Genomic DNA, 27867 nt, shown 5'->3' with positions numbered 1-27867 from the left:
TCCTCTCCGCGCTTACGGGATGAAGACCAGTCAAATAGCGCCACCTGCTGTCCACAGTGAAAAGCGCAACATTTACTGGAATCTGAGTGGAATTTCAGCGCCAGGAGAAACCTTTCCACTCCCGGTTCAGTGTCTCCCCCTGTAGTGCCAGGGGTCCACGTGCAGCTATGTTAACACACTCTTATTTATCCCCACTGTTTGTCTCACTATTGCTGTATAAAACAATGTAATTAAAAGTATCAGCTCTTTATAGTCCTGTAAAAAGTTGCACCCCAGGGCAAATTACATTTAGTTGATTTTAGTTGAAGTTAAAATGAAGAGAACCTGTCCTGCCTTCTGCCTGATGACCGCTGGGATGGGCTCCAGCACCCCCCCACAACCCTGAGGGAGAAGTGGCTTAGAAGATGGATGATAATAATAATAAGATGTGGCCTGTGCAAAAGTATCTTTGTATTTACTGTTTTCTTTTTTTTTTGCAATATTTTAAACTGTAAACTATTTTTAAAGCAAATTAATAGAAAATGTGTTTTCTGTGGAAGATGTGTTAACTTACTTTCATTTGATCAATAAAACATGTAATTTGACCAGGAGTATTTGACCAAACAAGTAAAATAAAAGTCATTTATCTCTGTTTTTTATTATCTCTATTTCAAGTTTCTTTGTAACACGAACTTCACTTGGTTTACTGGCTAGAGGAATGTTGCAATTGATCCTCCACTCTGATTGGCTAGTAGATCCTCGTAATCTGATTTGCTACTTGAATCTTGTGGAATTGGTTGGTTGAATTGTGCAATCCCTGATTGAATGACCAGTAAATGACCAATACAGTCAGTCCAGCAAACAACATCAACATCCACTTAATGGTATGGATTATTAAAGGAGAGTTCCACCAACGTTTTTTTTCAGTTTGTAGACAATCAAATGGTTAGGAGGTAAATAAAGTCATTCAGAGTGGTTCAATGAGAAAACTCTAGAGAAACTAAGACAGAATTGCTCACAGTGATGGTGATAGGAGCCAGATGTCTGAAGGCTTTAGTGCATATCAAATCTTCCTCACCCAGAATTATTACACAAAATGGCAAAAATATGTTTCCTTCTAGTACATGCAGGGTGTTTAAAGGGAAAATAGTGCACAAAGAAACACTTTCTTTTCAGATTTTACACTATTTTACCTTCATCAACATTACACACAAATCTTTGACATGTGTAAGTCCACTGGTCATTTTGCATAATAAATGAAATTTGACCAAAATATTAAATAGACAAAATTTGTGTTGCAGATGCTGCAGTCCATGCTCCTGTAAAGATCCAACCACCACTGCAAAGAAATCTGAGTCAGCAAGTTCCATATCAAAAACGTTATTATACTGACATTTTGAAAAATGTGAGCAGCGCTTAAGTAAAAACACAAAACACAAGATGAATACTTCAGCTTTTCAATCTGCAATGTACACTCACCAGCCACTTTATTAGGTACACATTCATATGTGTATTCAGTTGCTTGTTAACACAAATAGCTAATCAGCCAATCACATGGCTGCAACTCAATGCATTTAGGCATGTAGAGGTGGTCAAGACAACTTGCTGAAGTGCAGACTGAGCATCAGAATGGGGAAGAAAGGTGATTTAAGTGACTTTGAATGTGGCATTTGAATGTCTCTAGGGTTTACAGAGAGCTGTCCAAAAAAGAGAAAATATCCAGTGAGCAGCAGTTGTGTGGATGAAAATGCCTTGTTGATGTGAGAGGTCAGAGGAGAATGGGCAGACTGGTTTGAGATGATAGAAAGGCAACAGGAACTCAACCAACTGGCAACCAACCAAAATCTCTGAGGAGTTGTTTCCAACACCTTGTTGAAAGTATGCCATGAAGAATTAAGGCAGTTCTGAAGGCAAAAGGGGTCCAACCTTTTACTAAGTACTAAGTACCTAATAAAGTGTCCGGTGAGTATATATATATATATATATATATATGTATAGTACTGTGCAAAACTTTTAGGCATCTAAGCAAATTTTTTAACAATTTACCACAATAACAATTTAACAATTGAGCAGTGAGTTTATCACAATATACATTAGAATAAAGTCATATTCATAATTCAAATAAACATAAAAACAATAAAAAGTAACAAGAAATTCTTGGGTCCATATTTTTCCTTCATACCTTCACAGCCACCACAGAGACTTGTTAATATCATCAATGACATCATGAGCACAATTTAATGAAGCACTGATTGGTCAAACCTGGAGTTGCTTTTTAACTGCATGTAATACTGTAATACTGGGCTTCCTTGAGGAGAGGTTTGAAAATGGTTAAACAAACACTTTAACATCCAAAATCACTATTTATTACACATATATATATATATATATATATATATGTATGTGTGTGTGTGTGTGTGTGTGTGTGTGTATATATATATATATATATATATATATATAAATAACCATTATTAATTAATATTCTATAAATTTTGTTTATTCAAATATTAACACTTTTCTCAGCAAATAAACAAACTACACAAATAAATAGATTTTGAAAATGTGTCTTGGGTGCCTAAAATGTTCGCACAGTACTGTATATATATTATCACTCTATTTTATGTCCAATCCAGACGCATTGCAGAGCTCCTGACTCGAGAATTACACTTCAAAAAGAATCATTCATTACCTTACCTGGAGCTCTTCTCCCTCTTGTGCTGCCGTTTCTTTGTACTGACATGGTGCAGCTGACTTTGGAAGAGCATGATATTTCTATTGCAACCTGTAAAGTCCAGCAGAATCACAGCCTCAAAAGAAATCCTGTGCAAGAAACTCCAAATTAGTAAATTCATAAAGAATACAATGTAGTACTGTGTCAATAGTCAGCAGATAGGAGAGTTACATAAAACATGGTCAGCATTCTAATCCAAAATAGGCATTAAAATCATTTTCTTCTTCTTTTTTTCTTAAGATTAATCTTCTACACATAGTGAGAGTCTAAGTGTCATGCACAAAGCGTTTTAACTGGAGGAAGACAAATCACTTTGGAAATGAATTATTCTACATTTCATCATTCCATCCATCCATCCATCCATTTTCTAAGCCGCTTCTCCGTCAGGGTCGCGGGGGGTGCTGGAGCCTATCCCAGCAGTCTTCGGGCGGAAGGCAGGATACATTTCATCATTAATCTTCAAATTCATGTAAATGAAATTCAGTACAAATGAAGTACAGACATTTATTTAATGTATTCAATATTTTGAAAATTCAGAACCGTTAGCATGTTTGAAGGTTTTGTCAGCTTTTACCATTTTTCATTTTTTCCAGTGCATGCTTGAAAGTGTCATGTAAAGTCAGGGGTGGGTAGTAGTTCCTTTTACTTAGTTATATATATTCAAGTCCAATTTTGATGGATTTTACTCAGTTTTCATTTAACAGTGGGGATCCTGTTAGAAATACTAGCTTAAACCAGCATCACCATCAATACCAGCATATGTTGTGTTGTGGTTGTTGATATGCTGGTCAACCAGCACAACAATGCCGAGAGACCATCCATACCAGCACCAGACCAGCATAGACCAGCATTATTCAGCATTAACCAGAATTCATGCAGCTGTGCTGTTTTTCAGCAGGGGAACCAGGTCTTCAGTCCTCTGAAAGTATTGTAGGAACACTTTTATTTCATTGATGTATTTTGATTGGAAACAAAAGGTTGAAAGTCTTAAAATGCCCAACTGAAAATTATCCAATCAATTTTGATTCTTTGCTTTAAGTAGGTAAGTTTGCACTCCCATTGCTTAGGGCTTCAGGAGCTGGACAGAAGGCCTAACAACTAACCACTAACATAAGTAGGAACTTGCAGCAGAATCAACCAATGATGTTTTACATATTTTTTCCTTTACATCTACACGTTTGACCCAACACCACAAGAGATCTTATTAATAAGTTAATGAGTTGAATCGGGTGTGGAAAAAAAAATATATGCATTGGGTCGCAGTTATCAGAACTGAGATTGGGAAACTTTGCTGTAGGCCTTGTGAAAGTCCCATATACATCATTAAAGCTGGCCATAGATCTGAAACTATGAAAGAACTAACAAAAAACAAACAAACTACGGCTAGACATGCTGTAATATTTAAAGGTGCAGTGTATAAGATTTACAGGGTTCTATTCACAGAAATGGTGTATAGTATACAATCCCAATTTTCATTAGAGTCACCTGTAAAGATGAATCAATGTGTTTTTACTAGCTCAGAATGAGCCCTACAAAGCTACATAAGAGTAGGCCCTCTTTCAACAGAGGCTGCCACATTGCACAGCCATGTTTCTGCAGTAGCCAAGAACAGACATAGCATTTGTATGTTGAAGCAGCAGCTGAAGAATCAGTGATTGTTTCTGGTGCTGGCTAATCATTTTGTGTTGTGAGAAGTTTGAGAACCCAAAGTTTCACAAATGGAGGATCATATTTATTATTTAGCACAAGTAAAAGCAATGGAGGGTGCATCCTCTTCACCAAAGGAGCAAAAACATGATAGTCACCATAGATTCTACTACACGCTTGGAAAGCGAGGGGTGAGGGAGGAGTGTTCAGTTTGTTGCAATCTGCAACCTCACTGCTGTAGATGTTACTAAGTCTTACACACTGCACTTTTAAAAAGACAAGGAACAAATTCAATTCATAACGTCATTTTGGCCAAAAAGATGCAGCTGAAACCATCCAGTACCGCTCTATACATAATATGTTAATGAGACACAGCCACAGTTTTGATTTGAAAAGCTATTTTCTTTGACGTAAATGTCCAGCTTTACTATGAATATGAGTGGATGAGCCTGCTCAATGCATCTCAGTCAGTTGTTAGAGATGGAAAATATCATCACTGTCCAAAGAAAAACATCTCCAAAAAAGGGAATTTTACAGGAAAAGACAAAAAAAATGATATATTAATATGTCTGTTACAAGCTTCAAACAAAACATAGAATTTATTACTACTATTAATAGTTTCAAATCTCCATGTTTAATCTAGAACAGCCAAAAAAATGTTCATGTGAAATGCCACTGGTTTAGTGTTACTGCTTGAATTCCATAGGGACTTTATTCGTGATTGTACAGGTGGTTTTCTTCCCCTATTTCTGATCGAATTTTCATGGCTGGAAATGAAGGCCTTTAGTTATGATACAACACTTTCATTTAGTCACTATTTCCTGTTTAGAGCCATCCTGTTACATTAGTGATAACATCTGTACTGCTTTGATATTGGTCATGCCACTCAGTTTTGCAATTTAAAGTTCCTATGTTCATGTTCATTTTGTGGCCTGCTGTTTTTGTTTCTCATTCATTTTAAAATACAATACTTCTGGTTTTACTTGAGGCATTATACGTAGATACACAACATACACAACATGTCTGTAAAAGGAGGAACAGGTAACGGCACATAATGACAATACAGAATAAATATGTGCTGATATTGGTACCAAAATAAAATGTCTAGTGTGGAGTGTCCAGATGCACAAGATACACGATAGGGGGAACAGAAAGTGCAATTTGTACAGTAAGGTGGACATACACTCACTTGTTCAGTTGCTTGTTAGCACAAATAGCTAATCAGCCAATCACATGGCCGCAACTCAATGCATTTAGGCATGTAGAGGTGGTCAAGACAACTTGCTGAAGTGCAAACCGAGCATCAGAATGGGGAAGAAAGGTGATTTAAGTGACTTTGAACGTGGTGTGGTTGTTTGTGTCAGACAGGGTGGTCTGAGTATTTCAGAAACTGCTGATCTACTGGGATTTTCACGCACAACCATCTCTAGGCTTTAGAGAGAATGGTCTGAAAAAGAGAAAATATCCAGTGAGCAGCAGTTGTGTGGACGAAAATGCCTTGTTGATGTGAGAGGTCAGAGGAGAATGGGCAGACTGGTTCGAGATGATAGAAAGGCAACAGGAACTCAAATAACCAACCAAAATCTATGAGGAATGTTTCCAACACCTTGTATGACACAAAGAATTAAAGCAGTTCTGAAGGCTAAAGGGGGTCCAACCTTTTACTAGCAACAAGCTGTTGGAAACATTCCTCAGAGATTTTCTATCATCTCTAACCAGTCTGCCCATTGTGGCCGGTGAGTGTATATTCTAAGTAAATCTATACTGTGGTAAGGAATTATTGCTCTGCAGGTTTGCTTCAGATTGTTATTAGTTTATTTTTCTTTGGCTGATCGTGTGAACGATTGTAAAAAGTGACACATGCAGAAGTTGATTTGAAATGTTTTTAAAGTTTGACTTAAAGTAAAATAGTGATTTTGTTCATCTAAACTAAACATTTGCTACACACTGCTTTAATGAAAGTGTTTGAGTTAGAAAAAACTGAATAAAACTAAATTATTTGTTACCACATTCAGCATGTTTTAGATTGAATATTTCTTTTACAAAAAAAAAAAAACAGTACAAAACAGAAATGCTGCATCTCATTGTAAAGGAAAAAAAAAATAAACACTGAAAAATCCAGTGCTTTACCTCATCTAGCAAAGAAAAAAGTCACTGATACTATAAATGTTAGGTTGCCTGATCTGTTTTATTGGGCCACGTGTTCTTATCCACACCACTCCTGATGGCCAAAATTGCTTATACACGTACAAATAAGCACTGTCTGCTGTGAGCAAAATAACACCAGGAAAAAAAAAACAATAAAAAAACAACATTTTGTAGATGGTCAGCGCCTGAGCTGGACTTCAGCTCAGATGGGAATCGGTTGTGATTGACTTATTTACATACAGTCAATCAGCAACCATCATTTGGCTTTAATATAGTTTTAATGATTTATCAAACTGACATACAGTTTATTTTCATGTTAGTTTCTGGAGATGGTGTAACAGCTCTGTAAGAGTGCAAGCCAATATGTACAACCCCAGTTCCAAAAAAGTTGGGACGCTGTGTAAAACGTAAATAAATGTAAATAAAAACAGAATGTGATAAATGTGAATTTTCAAATCTCAAAAGACCAATATTGTATTCACAATACAACATAGAACACACATCAGATGTTGAAAGTGAGACATTTTACCATTTCATGAAAAACATTAACTCATTTAGAGCTTGATGGCAGCAACACATCTCAAAAAAGTTGAGAGATGAGGTTTACAAATCATTGCATTCTGTTTTTATGTATGTTTATTTACATTTTACACAGCGTCACAACTTTTTTGGAATTGGGGTTGGATATAAATGTAGATGTAATATTTCTTAGCCTTATCGTTCTGTTTTTATCCAGCACAGCCTGTTGCTCTTTGCCAGTGGTGGATGAAGTACACAAATCATGTACTTGAGTTAAAGTAGAGATACCCAAGGTAAAATATTGCTCCAGTAAAAGTAGAAGTCTTTACTCTAGACCTCAATTTAAGTAAAAGTACAAAAGTATTTGGCTTCAAATGTACTTAAGTATCAAAAATAAAAGTACTAAAAGATTAATTATGTCTCTAATGTCCTGTTATCATTTTTGTAACAAGACTCACTTCATGAACTCATTTTAGGTGAAAATCCTCCAGCGTTTCTCTTGGTAAACCAGTCTTTTAATAGAACGTCATTAATTAGTGACGCTGACATCTATTAAAATTATCATAAGCACAAACAGTTTTCATCAGGGAAAACCGAGTGGCTCTGATATCACTTTTACAAACAAGCAAAGTTTCAGTTTAAGATTACTTTGTAACTTAGTTACAAGCTGAATAAAACCTGGCTTTAAACTCAGGATCACAAATACGTTTTCCTTTACTGTATTGATCTGTAGGTCTCTGCTCATAAACATAAACTAACTGAAACTAATTTAGTTATATCCAGTCACGACTGCATATGTGGACATATTTCTATATTGTGGTCTATTTACACAAAGTTAGGTTAGTTCATCATTTAGGTGACGTATGTGCTCCCAAATTTTACGCCGCTGCGCTGATGTTGAACCGTGTGCTTGCACTGGGTCGGTATGACCAACAGGTCGAAACAAGCTAAGAACAAAGTGACCGCTGTGTCCTGATTGGTGTTCTTGCTTTATGCTTTTACTGTGTTGACATGTTACGTTTTTATACACACAGAAACCAAAAGGAACGACAGATTTCTCAAAATGTAGAGGAGTAAAAAGTCAGATATTAGACTCTGCAATGTAGTGGAGTGAAAGTAAAAAGTGGAAAAACTTAAGTACAGATACATGAATAAACTACTTAAGTACAGCAACGAATTACATTTACTTAGTTACTGTCCACCACTGCTCTTTGCACACTACGCAGGTGCATTCATACAGAAGAGACCCGCGGTGAGTTTTGACTGAGAGAATAATGAGGTATAAAGAGAACATGCTGTCTTTCGTATCTGGTCCATATGCTGCACCTTTTTTAGCTACATACATGAACCACATGTTTATTTCTCTGGAGAAAATCACACTAAATGCATTTGTCCACCAAACCATAAGAGCAACAGCTGGAACACCTGGCTGTTTCTTCCTTCAGATGCATGTAGCTTGGCAGGCACGTTCGTCTGGCTGGTCATGTTATCTCGGATACTTTTAAACAAAAACCATTCTTATTCTTTCTTCTTTATTCTTATTCTTTCTTAGAATGTAATTAAAAGTAGCCATTTGAGGCAGCAGCCTGCTCATCAAAGATAGTGTCCTGGATGAGGCAATGTTTGTTAAGAAGTATAAGAGAATAGGCCACTGGAAAGTGGTTTAGCAAATAAAGAAAAAAGAGAGACATTGACAAGTTTCAAGCTCCTCATCATCAGGCTGTATAGCAGAGGCTGCACCTTTTCCTCCATTCATGAAGGAGGTGGAAGGATTTCCTTTATGCATTGAAAATATCATTTTTAACATCAATTAATATTCTATATAGCAGCTATTAAATCAAACCTGACTGCCTCAGCCAGGAAACTTAAACTGGATTGTGGTGGAATCTTCCAGCAGGATACGATTTTTCAAATAAAGGTTAGATTTTAGTTAACATTTTGAATGAAAGAGCCCGTTTTGCTCATGTTTACAAGGGGCGCTGATATTTATATGCTGATGAATATTTATTCATGCTTCAAGCAACAAATTTATAACCATTTCATGCAATAACTTTCTGTGAGGATGACTTTAAAGGTAGGCATTAGGTTCCTGTCAGCACCACTGTGAACGACTGTGACAGAACAACAGAATGGTGCATTTCACACCACCCCACTCTGAATCACTTTGTTTACATCTTTAAAGAATAATTTTTACTGGTTTTTACCCATTAAGATCCAACGCTTAATACATCCTGCCTATGTAAAGGATTAAGTTAGGCCAGAAATAGTTCACTACTGTGGGGATAACTTTACCCCAAAATTGCTTGTCTAAGGTGTTTTTTTTTTTTAAAACAACACATTCTGTCTCTAATTAGACACATCAGTGGGTTCAGATGAAGATGATGTATTTTGTGTTACTTTCAACAGAATAAATGTTGAAATATTTCTACATCCAGTTGTGGATAACACATTTTGGGTTACTGTTAACAAAGAATGTGTTAAATCAGTGACAATATGACACAAAAAGAGTTAATGGGAAACACAGGTTAGTGTGTTGTTATTTAACACATCACTTTTTGAGTGTATGTCATATTTTATGTGTTACAGCGCTGTTCTCTGGACTGTCTTATCATTATTTGATTTATTGAATTATCTGATTGTCTTTAGTTGAACAGCAGGTGATGGCTTGATTGAATGTTACAATTGGCCCCTCCCAGTCCTCCATGTACTTTTGTTTTGCTTCCTTGCTTTTTCCTGGTCCTGCCCCCTTTTTTCCAGACCCTGCCCTTAATTGTACCACTTGTGTTTATCACTTGTGTCATTGTCTCTGTATTTAAGCTCTGTGTTTTTCCCTAGTCGATTGATAGGTAGAAATTATATGTGGTTTGTGTTGTTGTAGCCATTTTTCATAGCCAGAAGTTTGTTTCAATTTTCCTTTCTGTAAAGGTCATACTTTTCCTAGGAAGACTATCTCTTTCGTTTCTTCTGCTGCTGCTGAGATAGCAATAACAACGGCCACAGCACAAGATATGAGACGAAGCAGGCAGAGTCCATAACCACACCTTTGTTAGCAGACACTTTATTAACTGCTTTAGCTCCAAATGCAGAAAACATAAATGTTTTTGCAATAACTATGACTCAAAGGGGAATTACGCTGATTCAACATTTCTGAATAATTAAATCATTAAATATTAAACAGTTATTCAGAAAGGTTTGATGTGTCACTATTCTAGAGAAATGTACTGAATTATAAGGCAAAAACAATTCCCACAGAATATATATATATATATATATATATATATATATATATAGTTCTGTATTTTACATTTTTAGATGAAAGTGTCTGAAAATCAGTGTGTAATATTAGGAACTTAGTACTGCAACGCATATTTTCTGCAGTTGAGCATGTTTTAATGAAAATATATGCCTGTGTTTGTGTGTATTATACATGTACATACAGCAGTTCAAAGTTGTGTTTGCTTGTCATGATACAGGTTAGCATTTCTAAGTTCTGCTCAAAATGAGCTAAAATTGTCACTACTGATCACCACTGAAACATTTGGTGAAGTTTCAGAAGTGATATGATTATTTAGATACTGACAAAATTGAAAAAATTCAAGCATTTATTTATTATCCTGAAGTCCAAATTAATCCAAATAAAAACTCATCAGGCACAAGTTGGTTCACTGGTAGTTTAGGAAAGTAAATAAAATGGCTATATTTGCACTGTAGACATCACAGCACCTGGTTCCTATTACCACCATGGGTTGACGGTCATGGATTCATCTGTATGAATTACAATGTATTCTTGTGTGTATGTATGGTTTCTAAATAGTAAGGCTTGGAATGTGCATTTCATCTTGTTGCTTGTTCTTCTCTGTAGGCTTTGACAATGAGTGCTTGTGTCATGGCGAATGCTGATTGGGCCAAGAGGCCACTTCGGATATGCCATTGTTATAAATTCGGGGAGAGAGTTCGGAGGGAGGACAGAGAGTTGAGAATTGAGACATAAGACGGAACTCATTGTTTTGGCCTGGAGAGGAGAAGGAGCAGCAGCGGAGTACACACTCAGTTTTCGCTGAGGTGATGGGCGCTTTAATGGCTCTCAAACCAATTTCATTTATTTTCTTTCACCTTTGTTAAACTTTTTCATATTTAGCAAGATTTTTGTCTTGATTTGTATTTTTCATATTTTTCCTTCATCATCATAAAATCGTTTTGTCCAGTGGTTTCATCCAATAAACTGGCAAAACTCCTTTTGGACAGGTTGTTTTTACACCATAACGGACAATTTTTCCATTTTTCCCAATCTTACAGACTTAGCTTCCATGAGGTTTTTCAAATGTGTAGTTTTTGGCTCACAACTGGACAGACCGGCTTTATACAAGATTGGTCGCAAATCGAATTATCTCAAACACATGAATTCTGGGAAAGAATGAGGAAACTAGATCAGTTACAGTTGTTTTGTTGATTATGTTTTACATTGAATGAATTCTAAAGCTGATCAGCTTTCTCTCTTGTTTGGAAGTGTCAAATGGACAACACTGGCTTAGTTGAGAACGAGTCACTAGAGCTTTGTATTAAGCAATAGACAAACACCAAACAAATGTGTATAACACATTCAGTGTAAGAAAGATGATGATGAGGATGGTGATGAAGATGATGTTATTTATGTTGTATGCTTCAGTTCTATATATTATGCAGTAAATGAGAAAGCCTTCTATTCCCACAATATCATTCCTGCAGGAGACAAAAATCAGCTGTGATTCTTCACCATTTTGGCCCAGTTCCTCGAGGTGGTTGTAATTACTGTTTCATAAGGTATAATAGGAATAGCAGCATTTCAGTTTGTGAAATGGAGATTTTGTGGCCGCAGCTGGACGGGGAAGGTGCTGAGAAATAACACATCTCCACAATAGGGGTCACTGTTGTGCTTCAATGGCACTTTTAATAAAACAGACATTTCATCTTCACAACAGCAATGTCTGGACATGGAGAGGAAGGGGAAAGTGGGTCAAGGCTCTCTGTGCCGGCACGCTGGTTTGCTCTTGTTTGGCTCTGGACTTATTTAAAAGCAGACCTGGACGGGTTATTGGACATAGTGAAGGGAAGACAAGGCAAGTGCTGAAGGCTCTCTCTCATTTTGAACTCAGAAACGCTCAGTCCAGCACAAAGAGCACTGACCGTTCGACTGGTCTCACCCTCCCTCTCCTTTATTTACAGATAAAATTACATACATTCATTGATTTCACTAGGTAACAAAGCTGATCAATCAATATTTTACAGAGATCCATTTTCATCCACGTCGCACTTCTGTTTTCATGACTTTTTTCACTCTCCATTAGCCTGTTTTCCTGGCACATGAATTATAGCTCATTTCTAATGACCCCCCTAACCCTGTGTTGACTTAAGTCCCATAAAACAATATGTATAACTATTTACACAAGCAGTAATCTTTTAACTACGCCGTCACAAAAACCATGACCCACCCTTTCTCTCGTCAGCCCCACCCACATGTGTCCCAAAAAAAAAAAGACCAAAAATGAAAATCACCCTAGGCTCACTGCCCCATTTAAACACTGTAAATGCCTAGCCCACCCCGTTTTAAAAGTGCATGCCTAGATTTAACAATTAAAAAATGACAATGCCTGTACAGAAAAAAAGACCCCCAAACATCTTACCTCCACCCCCACCTCCCCCCCACAAACATGGTGTGTGGACAAAAGTTGCGTTTTCTTTCTTCTTGAGTTTTAGTCTTCTTTATTTTTTCCTCAAAATACTGGACTGTGTCGGGTGGCCGTAGAAAGTCAAGAAGGTGGATCTGACAGCAGTGGGACTGTTGAAGAGGGTCTCTGAGGCAGCATTTGGTAATGGGACAGTTGGGGGGAGGGTACTGCTGTTGAGAGTCAAAGGTGACGGGGGCTGGGATGGCCGTTATGGTAGAGCTTCTGCTTGATGTGCACCATGTTTCCACTGGAGTCTTCCAGCTGTCGTAACTGTGCACGCCTGCGGAGATCCCGCAGGTTACAGAACTGAGGGAGCCAGGACCAGGACGGTGTATCTGTGAATGGAGAGGAACAGAAGCAGTTCATTCATTAATTAGAGCCTTAAATAAAAGATCCATAAAAGGATTCTTTGGAGTGATGCCTTAGAAGAACCTCTGAAAACGAGAAATGAGTGTGAAGAACCTTTTTGAATTTTGTTTCCATAGAATCCTTCATCTAAGCCAATGGTTTATATTACTACATTCTAAGATCATCACCAAAGATCATAAATTCCATTTTTCAGTTTCTATTTTTAGCATTCCCTTTAATGGACAGGGTTGCTGGGTCCAGCAAAAATCTCTAGGCCAATCTAGTGATTTCACATTAATCCACAGGGGGTGGAAAGGGGGCTGGTTGTTTTACAAGGAGGAAGGTTTTTGTAATTTTTTTGACCAGAAGGACGGCATCCCCTCACATGACCTCTAAAATGAATCCTTGCTTGTTAAAAACCTGACAAGTAAAACTTTTTCTTTTAGTATACCTGAAGTCCCATTAGTGAATTCGAAAACAGGCATTTTTATTTATTTTTTTTTATTCTGTTGATCTACACTCTCAAAAAAAAAGAGTGCCACAAAGGCTTCTTTGATCGATGCCATATAAAAGAGCAACCGTTGCTTCCCTAAAGAGAGTGTGAAAAGCCTTTTAAAGGCTTCAAGAGCCTCCACTTAAGCTTTTTATAGCAAATTAGGGGTTCTTCCCAGAACCTGCACATTATATGGAGGTGCTTTAGCTTCAAAGGTTCTTCACACTCACATATCTCATTTATCAAAAAGATTCTCAAAATAATCCTTCATTAAATTGTTTTTAAGGTAACCAACACTGGTTCTACTATAGACCTGTGCAAAGAACCCATTCTGGAACCTTGAATTTTAAGACTGACCTCTTTTATCAATAGTTTTTCCAGGAGTATCGACATTTTTCGGGATAGTCTATGTTAGACTGTTCTTGACTGAAATGCACATGCACTATATGCGAAAATGTAGACAGACACCTCTTCGTATTAGTGAATTCAGCTACTCTAAGGTGAACCCAAGTGTTTGATTGAACATATATAGTTTAAATAATTTCCATAAAAAAAAATCATCAGTAGAACGGGACGCCTAATGTTGCTAGGACTAATGTCAGGCGTCATTCCTGGGGAGCCAGTGCCCGGCATAGTTTCAGGCCTTCTCTGCCCCAACACGCCTAACCCAGCTCACGAAGAGCTTGATATTTACCTGAAGAGCTGGATCAGCTCTGTTGGACTAGTTGAAACTAGCCCAGTAGGATAGATAGTTATGAACCCCCAAGCGTTGGACTGTGGAATAAGGGATCAGGTTCTCTGGAATAATGAAGCTCCACTCAATACCTCTGGGATGAGTTAGAGTGGAGCTGGTGATCCAGAACTAATTACCCACCCTCAGTACCTGACCTGGCTAACGTTCTTGTGTCTGACTGCATTCAAATTCTCTCAGCAATGTTCCAACATCTAGTGTAAAGCTGGTCCAGAAGAGTAGAGGCTGTTAGAGAAAAACTCTATATTGATACTATTAATATCAGAAGAAATGCTGGATGAGCAGACAAACTTTTGACAGTGTATATGTGTGGTGTATATAAACTATCCATCCATCCATCCATTCATTTTCTAAGCCGCTTCTCCGTCAGGGTCACGGGGGTATATAAACTAAATTCAGCTTAATATATCTTCTTCTTCTTCTTCTTCTTCTTCTTCTTCTTTCGGCTGCTCCCTTTAGGGGTCGCCACAGCGGATCATCTGCCTCCATCTTGCCCTATCCACTGCCTCCTCTACTTTTGCACCAACCATTTCCATGTCCACCTTCACTACATCCATAAACCTCTGAGGTCTACCTCTTCTACCCGGCAGCTCCGTCTCCAACATTCTTTGAACAATATATCCACTATTCCTCCTCAACAAATGTCCAAACCATCTCAACCTGGCCTCTCTGGCTTTATCTCCAAACTGCTCCACCTTCACTGTCCCTCTGATCTGCTCATTTCTAATCTTGTCCATCCTTGTCACTCCCAACGAAAATCTCAGCATCTTCATCTCCGCTACCTCCAGCTCAGCCTCCTGTCTTTTAGACAGAGGCACAGTCTCCAAACCATACATCATAGCAGGACGCACTACTGTCTTGTAAACCTTCCCTTTCACTCTTGCTGCTATCCTTCTGTCACACATCAGCCCTGACACCCGTCTCCACCCACTCCATCCTGCCTGCACCCTCTTCTTCCCCTCTTTTCTACACTGTCCATTGCTCTGGATGGTTGACCCAAGATATTTGAAGTCATCGACCTTTATGACCTCTACTCCTTGCATCTTCACCTTTCCACCTGCTTCCCTCTCATTCACACACATGTATTCCGTCTTATCTCTACTGACCTTCATTCCTCTCCTCTCCAGTGCAAACCTCCACCTCTCCAGATTCTCTTCCACCTGCTATCTACTCTCACCACAGATTACAATGTTATCTGCAAACATCATGGTCCATGGAGCCTCCTGCCTAATCTCATCTGTCAACCTTTCCATCACCATTGCAAACAAGAAGGGGCTCAAAGCTGATCCCCAATGTAACCCTACCTTCACCTTGAAACCATTTGTCACTCCAACTGCACACCTCACCACTGTTTCACTATCCTCATACATGTCCTGCACCACCCTAACATACCTTTCAGCTACACCTGACTTCCTCATACAGTACCACAGTTCCTCTCTTGGCACCCTATCATATGCCTTCTCTAGATCCACAAAGACACAATGTAGCTCCTTCTGACCTTCTCTGTACTTCTCTACCAACACTCTAAACGCAAAAATTGCATCTGTGGTACTCTTTCTGGGCATGAAACCAAACTGCTGCTCACTGATCTGGACCTCTCGCCTTAGCCTTGCTTCAACAACTCTTTCCCATACCTTCATGGTGTGGCTCATCAACTTTTTACCTCTGTAGTTACCGCAGCTCTGCACATCACCCTTGTTCTTAATGGGGACCAGCACACTGCTTCTCCACTCATCAGGCATCCTCTCACTCTCCAGGATTTTGTTAAAAAACCTGGTTAAAAAGTCCACTGCCTTCTCTCCTAAAGATCTCCCTTTCCATTCTTCATCCTTTTTAAAGCTGCCCTCACTTCCACCTTACTAATTCTCTGCACTTCCTGATCCACTATCTCTCCCCCCGTTGTCCTCCTCTCTCTCATTTTCCTCATTCATTAGTTCTTCAAAGTACTCCTTCCATCTACTCAACACTCTCTGTTCACTCACTAGTACATTTCCCTCTCTATCCTTTATCAGCCTAACCTGCTGTACATCCTTTCCAGTTCTATCTCTCTGTTTAGCCAAACAATACAAGTCCTTTACTCCTTCTTTACTGTCCAGCCTCTCATACAGCTCATCATAGGCCTGAGCCTTTGCCTTTGCCACCATTCTTTTCACTGTGCGACTAGCCTCACAGTACTCCTGCCTACTTCCTTCATCTCTCTGGTTATCCCACTTTTTCTTAGCTGCCTTCTTCTTCTGAATACTCTCCTGGACTTCCTCATTCCACCACAAACTTTCCTTGTCTTCTTTCCTCTGACCAGACAAAACACCCAACACATTTTTGCCAGTTTCTCTCACCAGTTTCCCACCAGTTTTCTCACCAGTTTTCACCAGCTGTAGTTTCCCAGTCCTCAGTAGCTCCTCACTGCCCCCAAGGGCCTGTTGCAATTTTCCCCTGAACTGCCTGCAACCATCCTCCTCCTTCAGCTTCCACCATCTAATCTTTGGCTCTGTCTTCACTCTCCTTCTCTTCTTTGTTTCTAATCTCATTCTACAGACAACCACCATATGCTGCCTTGCTACACTTTCCCCTGGCACCACTTTACAATCTCCAATCTCCTTTAGGTGGCATCTCCTGCTAAGGATATAATCCACCTGTGTGCACCTCCCTCCACTCTTGTATGTCACCCTGTGTTCTTCCCTCTTCTGAAAATACGTGTTCACCACAGCCATTTCCACTCTCTTTGCAAAATCTACAACCATCTGACCTTCCGCATTTCTGTCTTTCACACCATACATACCCAGCACCTATTCATCCCCTCTGTTCCCTTCACCAACATGTCCATTGAAGTCTGCACCAATCACTAATCTCTCCTCTCTAGGGACACCATCTACCACTTCATCCTTCTTACTCCAAAATTCCTCTTTGTCCTCTAACTGACAACCAACCTGTGGTGCATATGAACTGACCACATTCAAAATCACACCGTCAACCTCCAACTTCAGGCTCATGATCCTGTCTGACACTCTCTTTACATCCAGAACACTTTTCACAAGCTGTTCCTTTAGGATTATCCCTACTCCATTTCTCTTCCTCTCTACACCATGATAGAACAGTTTGAATCCACCTCCAATGTTCCTGGCTTTGCTTCCTTTGCGTCTGGTCTCCTGGACACACAGAATATCTACCTTCCTTCTCTCCATCATGTCTGCAAGCTCTCTGCCTTTACCAGTCATTGTCCCATGTTCAGTCATGTTCGGAGTCCCTACTCTAACCTCCACACTCCTGCCTTTCCTTCTCTCTCGCTGCCTTCTAACCCGCCTTCCTCCTCTCCACTTTGATGGTCTTCGACCTACAGTAGTCCAATTTCCACCGGCACCCTGCTGGTCAACAGCAGCGGAGGCAGTCGTTGTTAACCTGGGCCTCGACCGATCCGGTATGGAAATCATATTTGTGATCTGCATGATAGTTTTGGCACAAGTTTTACGCCGGATGCACTTCCTGACGCAACCCTCACCATTTATCCGGGCTTGGGACCAGCACCAGAAGTACACAAAGTACACCCCTAATAGCTGGTTTTAAATTCAGCTTAATATATGAAAAAGACAATACATGGCTTGAAATATAGAAAATCATTTTCACAAAAGAACATGATAAAAACAATGACTGGATAGTGGACAACACAATACAAAACACAACATGTTAGTTGAGAAAAATCTCAGCCCTTCAAAATGGTAACTTCATAAGAAATGGAAAAATATTTTCTTAATTTAATGTAGGTTAATGCAATGAGGTTTATTCCATTTTATTCAATGAGATTTTATTTGGGACCATCACAGCGTAAAGAGCAGTTAGTGTTTTTTAAACAGTATAATAAAAAGTACCAAAAATGGACATGACATGATATGACAGTGACGATTTGTCGATTAAAGGATGAATTGATTCATAATTACAGCAATGAAACATGCTGCTTTACCACAGACCCATCACCATGTGGTGAATTTCATATTTATTATAAGAGTGATTGGCAACACTGTTCATAAGTGTAGACAATTAAGGCTTGGTTGGTAGACCTGGAGACACCAACCCGAACACACACACACAGAGAGTGATAGAGAGAGAGAGAAAGAAAGAGTGAAAGAGAGAGAGAGAGATCCCCAGACAGCCCTGCCCCTCACCGATGGCCGAGCTAGAAAGGAGGGGATGGTTATTTATAGCATTCTACGGGTATGCCATCCACAAGGACTCTTGTGAAGGGTATTCAGAAGAAGCTAATAAATAAAGGCCGTGATTTTAAATCCTTCATTTGAATAAAAACAAACTGCCTCTGATGCCGGGGATGCACAGGTGAACGTAATCGTAATGAACTGTGCGGAGCTAACGCAGCACAGGCTCTGCTCAAATTAGTATAGCACACATCAGTGCTAAGTCATCACCTACCTTTGTGCATTTCTTAATGAACAAAACACATACAACAGTCTATAAAAATAATACATATAATAATAACAACCATAATATAATATACAACCTATTCACCAAACATACTGAACCCAGTTTATATAGAAAACTAAAGCTCAAAAAAGAGAACTGATGAAGAATGAAGGATAAGGGCAAGGATACAGCATGATGCACTCGCTTAGTGGTCTGTGGAGTAATGGGTGGGTGGGGGGTGGAATTAGAGAATGAGAGCAATAAAAAAAATCGACGTGTACTTCTCTATGCAGTGTGTGTGTGTGTGTGTGTGTGTGTGTCATCTCACTCACACATGTCTCCCCCCTTGCTTGCCTTCTCTTTCCAGCTGCTCTCTTTCTATTTATAGCACTCACGAAGCGAGAGGGTGCAGGAGGAGTGAAAGTGTGTGTATGTGTGTGGGGGTGGGGATGTGACAGCATCTCCCCCCTCTCTGTTCTCTCTCTACCTCTATTCCTCTCTCAGTCTCACCTTTACTCCTCTATCTCAGAGAGGCTAAACAAGGCTGACCTGCCATCAACGTCATGCTTTCACAGCTCCACTGCGGGGGCATCCCCATGATTCCTCATCAGCTTATGCTGGTTGGTGAATCAATGCGCCATATCAAGATGTCCAGTGCTGTGTAAAGCCCAGCCATACACTTTAAAAAAGGAGTTTCTTTAGTGAAAACAGTGGTTATATATGTACCAATCTACAAAATTAGTTCAAACTTTTTTACAAGCATTATGTGGTAACAAGCTAAATATAGACAATGTATAGGGTACTTTATATTGTCTGTCCCTTGACCGTAGTATTACACACTAAGATTTATTATTCAGTAACTACAGAGACTTCAGTGCAAACTGGCTGAGCTATTCTTATCTAATAGAAGTGTGTATTAAGACTCTGGGCCTGCTGGTGGGCCCAGACCATGTAAGAGGTTAATGCACCTTAAATATCATTGACTACTTTCTGCATGGGTTATGATCATATTTAATTTACATCCATTGCTACATGTGGTCTGTGGTCTGTCAGTGTGACTTAAGCCGCACTTGGCTGAAATATTTAAAGAACACATGTCCATTCCTTTTTAACACTTCTGTTTTGCCTGATTTTTTATTTGCTCGTTTTTTTTTAACCCAAATGATCTCCAAACACCTGCCCCTGGGATGGTTAGTGCATGCTGAAGCTGAAAGCATTCTCTTTTTGAAAGAGGCACTTACATTTACAGACACAACATATGTACCTCTGCGGCCCAGTGGACCGAGATGACTGTAACAAACAACTGCTGTGTTGCCTGGTGGTTCAGTTACATCGACCCAAAGCTTACTTTTCACTCCAATAACCACATCCATAATTGCAGAAGCTGCGACGGCAGCATGAGAAAGGTATGCACTACATGCAGAAGTTGAGAATTATGCCACACATTTAAGTGTCTTTAAGTGTGAATCTGAAATTCATGACTTTACATTATCATGTCAAGCTGATAAGTAATCTCAGAAATTCTGATGCTAAATTAGATATTGTTATGTAAGTCCAATATGACATATTGTTATCCATAGAAATGCAGAAGTACAGAGAAAATTTGTGCGTAAACTTCAATATATTGACATATGTGTGCTTATTTTGCCATACATTTAAATATTTAAAAAAGGCAGAGTTAAACAGGTTTACATATATTTTAACACAACACATATATTGCACATGTATTTTTGATATGAGCAAATATATGTATATACGTTTTACTTCCATATGGAACTTTTGTAGCCTTATAAGTTATACTAATTAGGTTTTTGTGATTTGGAGAACTCTCTGGTGAAAACTGCAGAATGTGTGGAAGAACACTTTGTAACGTGGGTTGTGCTTTGGACCCCCAAGTATGATGTGGTTTGGAAAATTATGGTGAAATCCGTCCTGATGCCTCTGTCTTTTAAATTGTTTCAGGCTTAGTGTGCATAGTGACTCGCAGAAGCACACATACACCATATTTTAGGATGTTCTTTTCTCTCCTTACTCCATAATACTACTTTTTTTTTATTTTAACAAAAACTATGTAGTGCTGCTTTAATAACTGACACATAAGAGTTGAAATGTGGTATTCCGTTCTTAATGTGACTGATAAACAGTATAATGCTGTTGCGAAAAATTACTTTATTATTATTAAAATTACCTTATTATTATTTAACAGTCTGCATGAACATTCAAGCATACTGATTCTGGAAGCTAGCTAGATGGTACCTATGTTTTTGCATGCTGTTACAAAACTAAGGGCTTAGACTGTTGTAAGTGCACATTAGAGCTTTGACTACCCGGTAACTACATTAGCCTTGTAACTTGTGTACAAAACTAAAGATACACACTTTGAACACTGAACATGATTTGGCTGCTCAGCTATGTTTGGGGTAAGGGGGGCAATGTGTTAATTTTTTGCTGATACATCCCATTAATAAATGAAAAGAGCCTGATCAAACTTCACTGATCAAACTTCAGTCATATCTAAACCCCAATGGAGGAATCATTATCTTTAATGAACCATCAGAGCAGAAGTATCAATCCATCACCAAGCAAAGGAACGCCATCCAAAAATGAAGGCCATATTAACTGTAAAAAACCCTTTCAGACCTTCCTGATTAAGCAGCATCATTGTGTTAAACATTAGTGAAATCCTCCATTATACTCATTATGCACAGGATCACACTACGGTCAGCTCATCACATAAGAAGATACTTTTCCTACTCATGTCGGTTGTGAGATGAGGTCTTAAAAATGGAATGACAACAGTATCCAATAAGATCAACAGTATCCATTAAAAATAATAGTCTATTCAAATTTAAATTTGTTTGATAAAGAAAAAAAAGCAAATTGGGGAAAAAGTGGCTCAGATTATAAACAATAAAGAGGTGGTGACAAAAGGTTTTTCCTATAAATGCAATGTACTGAGACGACTAGCATGATTTAAGTACTGTAACAAACATGTAATTGGGGCAAATTTGAGGAATTTCTCACACAGACGTTCATCCCCAAAGTCATTCTAAAACTGAAATCATATTGAACACTTCATTTTAAGCAATGTCTCAAAGCTCATTCTGTTTCCTATGAAAACCTCCCCACTGAGTTTGTATTTGCACCTTTCTGGCATAACTGACCTATGCATGGTCCACCCACATGTGTGTCTTTTGCTGCAGGGCTGGACAAGCTTTACAGGACTTTAGCAAACCTAATGAAAGCTTTTGTCAAAATGCCTCAGTCTACATTCATTCATTTCAACTGACGTTTATTTTGTGTGTGCGTGTAAGGATGCACTAAAGAGATGGATCAGATGCATATTTATTTTTCATGTAGATTTTTTCTGCGTTAACATGGTGAGTAATTTGTTATTTTTGGCAGTTTCAATTAGCTACAACAACACAATCCACCTTGTTAGCACAGCATAATATTATCATTTGTGACTAATAAAACATTCTGAATTTCAACGGTGTCCAATTCCACCCACTAGCTAAGTCTCTCCCATCGCACCATGCTACCAAGCCAGGAGGGTGAAGGCTAGCATGCGCTTCCTCCAAGACTGCATGATTTTCAAACTGCTGTTAACACAACATCATTAGACGACTCAGTGTGCTTGGTGCAGAACGCCAATCGCTAATTCTGTTGGCTAGCACTGCACTAAGGAAAGGGGAAAAGGGCAGGCCAATTATGTTCTCCTGCCTCCTATTCTAGTGCCAGCTTTACCATGCCCAGGTCAACTTTACCTCTTCATTTCTCCTCTGGGGAATCCTCCGTGCCATCTTAAGGGCCATTCTATTACTTTATAAGCTGAAGTTCACTTTATTAGCACATTTTATTAGTTCATTTTTATAGCTCACAGTAAGTCATACTGTGTTCTAAACCACATCGACAAGCCTGTGCGATCTTATTGAAGACCTGGGTGCAGTTTGAGCAGATTGAGAGATGTTTTGGTGATGTATTTTATGGAAATGATTTGGGCTATCTGAGGGAACATTGGTTTCCAGTGTTTGTTAGCAATGTTAGCCTTGCAGTGTTTGATAGCCTAGATTTCCACATTTTTAGACTCCAAACATGTCTTGGCCAATCAACTACATCTGGGATAAGTGAAACTATTCTTTCAGGGTAAAAAGATTAAACATAATGCTACCATTATCTTCCCCCATTTCCATACACTCGTCATATTATGCAAATGATGAGCAACAGAAAAATATACTTCTGAGGCTTGATTACTCATGACAATGGACATACGGAGTGTCAGCTCCAAAGGCTCTAATTTATTCCCTAAACATGAGAGGTGTTAGAGTGAATCATTTCTCCAAATGCAGTTACTCTCACAAACAAAAATACCTTCATCTGTCACATTTTGAATCATACAGCATATCAGCTGAATTTTATAAGTTTGCAAATGCATGCTTTAGCCTTTTTATTGACCTAGTTTACATGCTTCCTTGGGCCCGGTGGGGGGGGCCCAAGTGTGATGTGGCCCCTTCACACTCACCATAGTAGCGGCTGGCCCTCCAGGCCCTCACAGCGCAGTGTAACGCTCCATCCAGCCACAGCAGCAGCCAGCTGATGCAGAAGCCTAGCAACAGCCCCAGCATGAGGTCCATCTCCTGCTTTGTCACACTGTCGCTCACAAAGTAGTTCTCCGATGAGTCCACCAACGAATGGTCCCCGTCATATGGAATTACATAATGGACATGGTGCCTGTGATAGAAAGAAAACACTGAGCCTTGACATTTAGCTCCAAATAAACAGAGAGACCAAAATACTGAAAGCAGTGCAGGTTTGCTCAGAAAGCACACAGATGCCTGACATACTTAAAAGAGACACAAGAGAACAGATGGATACCATATTAAATATAAAGGTACAGAAAAGGATTCTGTGGAGTGATGTCTTAGACAAAAAAAAAACACTCCTGGTTCTCTAAAGAACCTTTTAATAGATGGCTCTTTAAAAAAACTATTTTTGTAAATGAGATGTGATGTCCACATATTATCATGCTCTACAAAAGAACTTAGATCAGCATGTCCATGTCTATCCATTAGATAGATAGATAGATAGATAGATAGATAGATAGATAGATAGATAGATAGATAGATAGATAGATAGATAGATAGATAGATAGATCTGATGGTAATTCACACAAGAGAGAAAAGACTCCAATTGAAAGATCCAGTTGAATAGGAAAAGGCAGGAATACTTCAATTCAAGATCCCTACTTAAGTCACATTAGTAGAATAGAAGAACCAAGCTTAAGTCACATATGTATAACAGGCATAAGTCACATAAGTAGAATAGAAGAACCCAAAAGAGTGTAAAGCTTGTAACAATGGAAGAACCCTTTTGGGTGCTGTATAGAACCCTTTCCTATATAGAACATTTTCTATATAGAACATCTACAGCACATTCTCCAAGCAGAAGAACCTTTTCATGATGCAAAGAACCCTTTAATCAAGCAAAATGGTTCTTTGAGTGTTCATGGTTCCATATAGAACCATTTCTTTCGCTAAACAACCCTTGAAGAACCATCTTCACTAAGAGTGAAGGCTATTGGCATAAGCATTCATAAATGTGTCATAAAAGACTTATGACTAAGTTCTGTGTGTATTGTGAATGTATTATAAAGTCCTAAATAGAGAACGTCGAATAGATTCTTATTACAGAAACATGAGATATCAATAACACTGCATTTGTATTCAGTTTTAACTAAACCATCTGTGCACTTCCACCCATGCAGATAAATGACTTTTTTCCTTTAGTGTCCATATGGGAAAGAACTGAAACAGATCAGAACTGCAAGCAATATAACGGGAACTCAAAATCTAGCAGTCTATTGCTCTTTATTGCTCATTTGGCTTCTGGTATTCTAAATTTCATTCGCCAACAAGGTCTACAGACATGGCTTTTTCAGATCTTCTGGTTTTTAGACTATTAACTGTATCAGATATTGCAGCCATGTCTTATTTGTTTCAAAATGCTTTGCCAAACAAATAAGCTAAAATGACTATCTTACAGTTTAACAAACTGAACACATGCTGTAACTTACAAAGCATTTCATAAATGTCGATAAAAGCAGGCTTCAAATTATTCATACAGTGATGTTGCTTTTAATCATTTATAGGCTATGCCAGCCCAATAAGGTGAAAAGATACTCAAATAACTTCTAATGCAGTTGTTTTGTCACCAGTGCCACTGGTTTCTAAGCATATTTTGGATCATCAGGTTTTCTGTTGTTTTTTTTTTTGTTTTTTTGTAAGTACAGGGAAATATGTCAAATCGTCTGTGGTAATCAATCATATGATCAAAATCCTTATAGGAAAGTCTGTCCACTCGACAGCCATCTTTGCAAACGCCCGCCTGGCATTTACTTCCAGTCATACAAGACCAGGCTTCTATCTCTTTGAATTGGGAGAAACATATGCAACAGAAACTAAATGCCATATTAATGTTTAAAATGTATATTTGAAAGAACTGATCAAATCTGACAAAAACACCATGAGTGATTTGAATCGTTTGGCTCAAATATTGCACAGAATATCTGAAATTTTCAGCTTGTTCTAACTACTGTTCATGCACACATCTCCATTATGAGGATCAGCTTTTCCCAGTTGGGGCTTAAACAGCAAGTGGATTGGTTCATTTTACTGAAGCACTGGACTTGTAAACAGACACGATGTCTCCTCCTTTATAGCATCTCTGATACGATGCAGATACAATATGTAGAGATTTTATTGAAAACAGCCTGAGTATCCCTTGTTATTGTGATTATTAGTTTTTTGTTTTTTTTGGGGGGTTTTTTTGCAAGTAATTTTGGACCATTTCCTTTGGTACGTTCATGTAAAATTCTAACGCAAAGCAATGTATAACTGGAGTTTTTAAATCGTGCCAAAAATGAAAATGACAAAAATAGAGATACAAGGTGTTTGTGCGACAGCGATGATCTGAAAGTAGGAAACTAGATGGGGCTCTAGATTATATACAAGTTTACAAGATGTGACCTAGAACATGACATTGCACCTTTTCTGTCAGCGAAATATGAAGAAATATCTCATGCACTTCTTGTCTTCTTTATGCTTTTTAATGCAGGAAAAGCGCTATCTAGACCTCCATCCTTTCTTTCAGTATGTGGTTGTGTATCTTTCAACAAGCACCTGAAGTCATATTTGCTGGTTAACCATCTGGTACATGCAGTCTTCCAAAGAGCACCTGAACAGCATAATACCGTTCCTCAACTGATCCCAGGGCATCCTACACCCTTAATAAGATTCTTTTAGGGTTCTTTAGTAAACGTAATGGTTCTATTTAGAACTTTGAGTACTTAAAGAACCATTTGAATGCATTAAATGGCTCTTAATGGAAACCTGTTGCATATGACTCTTTGTAGAAGCTTTTTAAAAATGGTTCTAGAGCCAAGAAGGATTCAGCCGTTGTTATGTGTTGCATGTGGCTGTATAGAACTGTTTAGAACATTCTGTGACCTTCTTTCTCATTACTTGTTCACTGGCATAACATTTTGGTGAAGAATGACAGGCAGTTTTGACTGTTACAGTAAACACCTGTGCAGGATTTATCACTGAACATAAGCAATATTTATGCATTTATGGTTATTTAATAGCTAAATTTAAATTTAACTGAATATTGATAATTACAATTAATAATTATTATTCTTTCATTTTAATTTGATGATTTCAGTCAACATTAGTGCAAGGCTGCAGTATGTGTGGCGAGCATGATTAGCTGGTCAGAGTTGAGAGTAATTTTGGATTGGCCTGATTCAGTACCCTTGGGTAGAGAATGCAGGGTTTTTAAGGCTGAAATTGGCCAATTAGTCCTGTGAGCCTGCATATGGAACATTAATGAGTAAATGCTGATGTCAATTAGAGCATCTTTAAAGTCCCACCTAAAGGGCAATTGCCATTCAGATGTAGCACCTTGCATACACACTGAAAAAATGCGTGTACACATTTCTACATTGCAAAAAAATATATCAACACAATTGAACAACAGCTTTCTAATACCTTACTGTTGCCTTTTGTTTGTTGTTTTATCCATGTGGAAATGATGTACACTTTCATTTTCAGTGCAGATAAATGTCTCAAGAGAGTAAACATATTACCACACATTGCTGTAATTCTCCATCACAGCAAAACCCCCAGAGCTGAATTCACAAATGTACTTAACTGGCGACTGTGCATTTTCATTTAACACCGCAGGTATTAATTCACCCCTAGGGATTTGTACTATAGTGGCCTATACACCTTGCTTTGTGCATGCCCTCTACGTGTCTCTAAGGAAATTAATAACATGTTCCACCCTACCAAGGGAGTACACAGCACGCATTACACCTATATATGACACCCAAAAATTTATACAGCGGAATAAATGATGAAGAAACTCCACCGATGCGGGCTATTCTCCTCTTACCTAGTGGAGGAAGTATATTGGGTCATATTTTAAACATACTGCAACTGTGCCAACTTCACAATGCCACAAAGGAGCTACACAAAGCTGCACTTGGAGGGAAACACATCTAGAAAAGCATACAGAGAAATCAAAGAGGATCCAGTCACCACCCATTCACTATCCACTCTTCATAAAATCAAAGAGCCCAATTATGCTGTTAAAAGACGTGGATAACCCAGTGCATTCAGTATAGACACATATGAATAAATGCAACTATGAAAATTAATCTTTCACAGGTAAAATCAAATGCTTTCCATTCTATACATGTAGTGTTTTGAAATTTAAAACAGTTCAGACTCTTCTGTGTCTCTCATTTGTGTCTTCTGTAAAAGCTAGGGTCGCTGATCAATTCATTGATCAGTTAATGCAGATGTGAATCTCTGAACCAGTAACTAACTACTTTTAATGCTTTCTGTCAGACTGCACAAATTTTCACTGTGCTTTATGTGTCTCAGTTGCACGTTTGTGACACGTTGGTGTTGATATACAGTTGTGAGGGGTTGAAACTGAAGGCATGTTACAGTAGTTCAGGCATTTGTGTGGTTCTAGCTTAAAGATGAGGTTTTTTGTGTAGGTAAACCAGTTGGTGTGTATAGTCGGAGCTTTGTAGAATCAAAACCTACAGAATTGAAAATCACATCAAACC

The 27867-nt window shown here is 38.5% G+C and overlaps 1 protein-coding gene across 1 annotated transcript in view; it reads right to left on the bottom strand.

Annotated features, from left to right (window-relative positions):
* Nucleotides 1–11925: 11925 nt before the first annotated feature.
* Nucleotides 11926–27867, bottom strand: part of tmem240a (transmembrane protein 240a) — a 17581-nt gene continuing 1639 nt past the window's right edge. The window contains exons 3-4 of the mRNA XM_017708865.2: nucleotides 23254–23462; nucleotides 11926–13064 (exon numbers count right to left, since the gene is read on the bottom strand). Of these exons, the coding sequence (XP_017564354.1) occupies nucleotides 12910–13064; nucleotides 23254–23462 (364 nt within the window). The 3' untranslated portion in view covers nucleotides 11926–12909. The remainder of the gene's footprint in view (nucleotides 13065–23253; nucleotides 23463–27867) is intronic.

The sequence above is a fragment of the Pygocentrus nattereri genome, chromosome 9 (genome assembly GCF_015220715.1).
Source record: "Pygocentrus nattereri isolate fPygNat1 chromosome 9, fPygNat1.pri, whole genome shotgun sequence".
NCBI lineage: Eukaryota > Metazoa > Chordata > Actinopteri > Characiformes > Serrasalmidae > Pygocentrus > Pygocentrus nattereri.
Note: the sequence above shows the minus strand (reverse complement) of the source record. Positions and strands in the feature narration are given on the sequence as shown.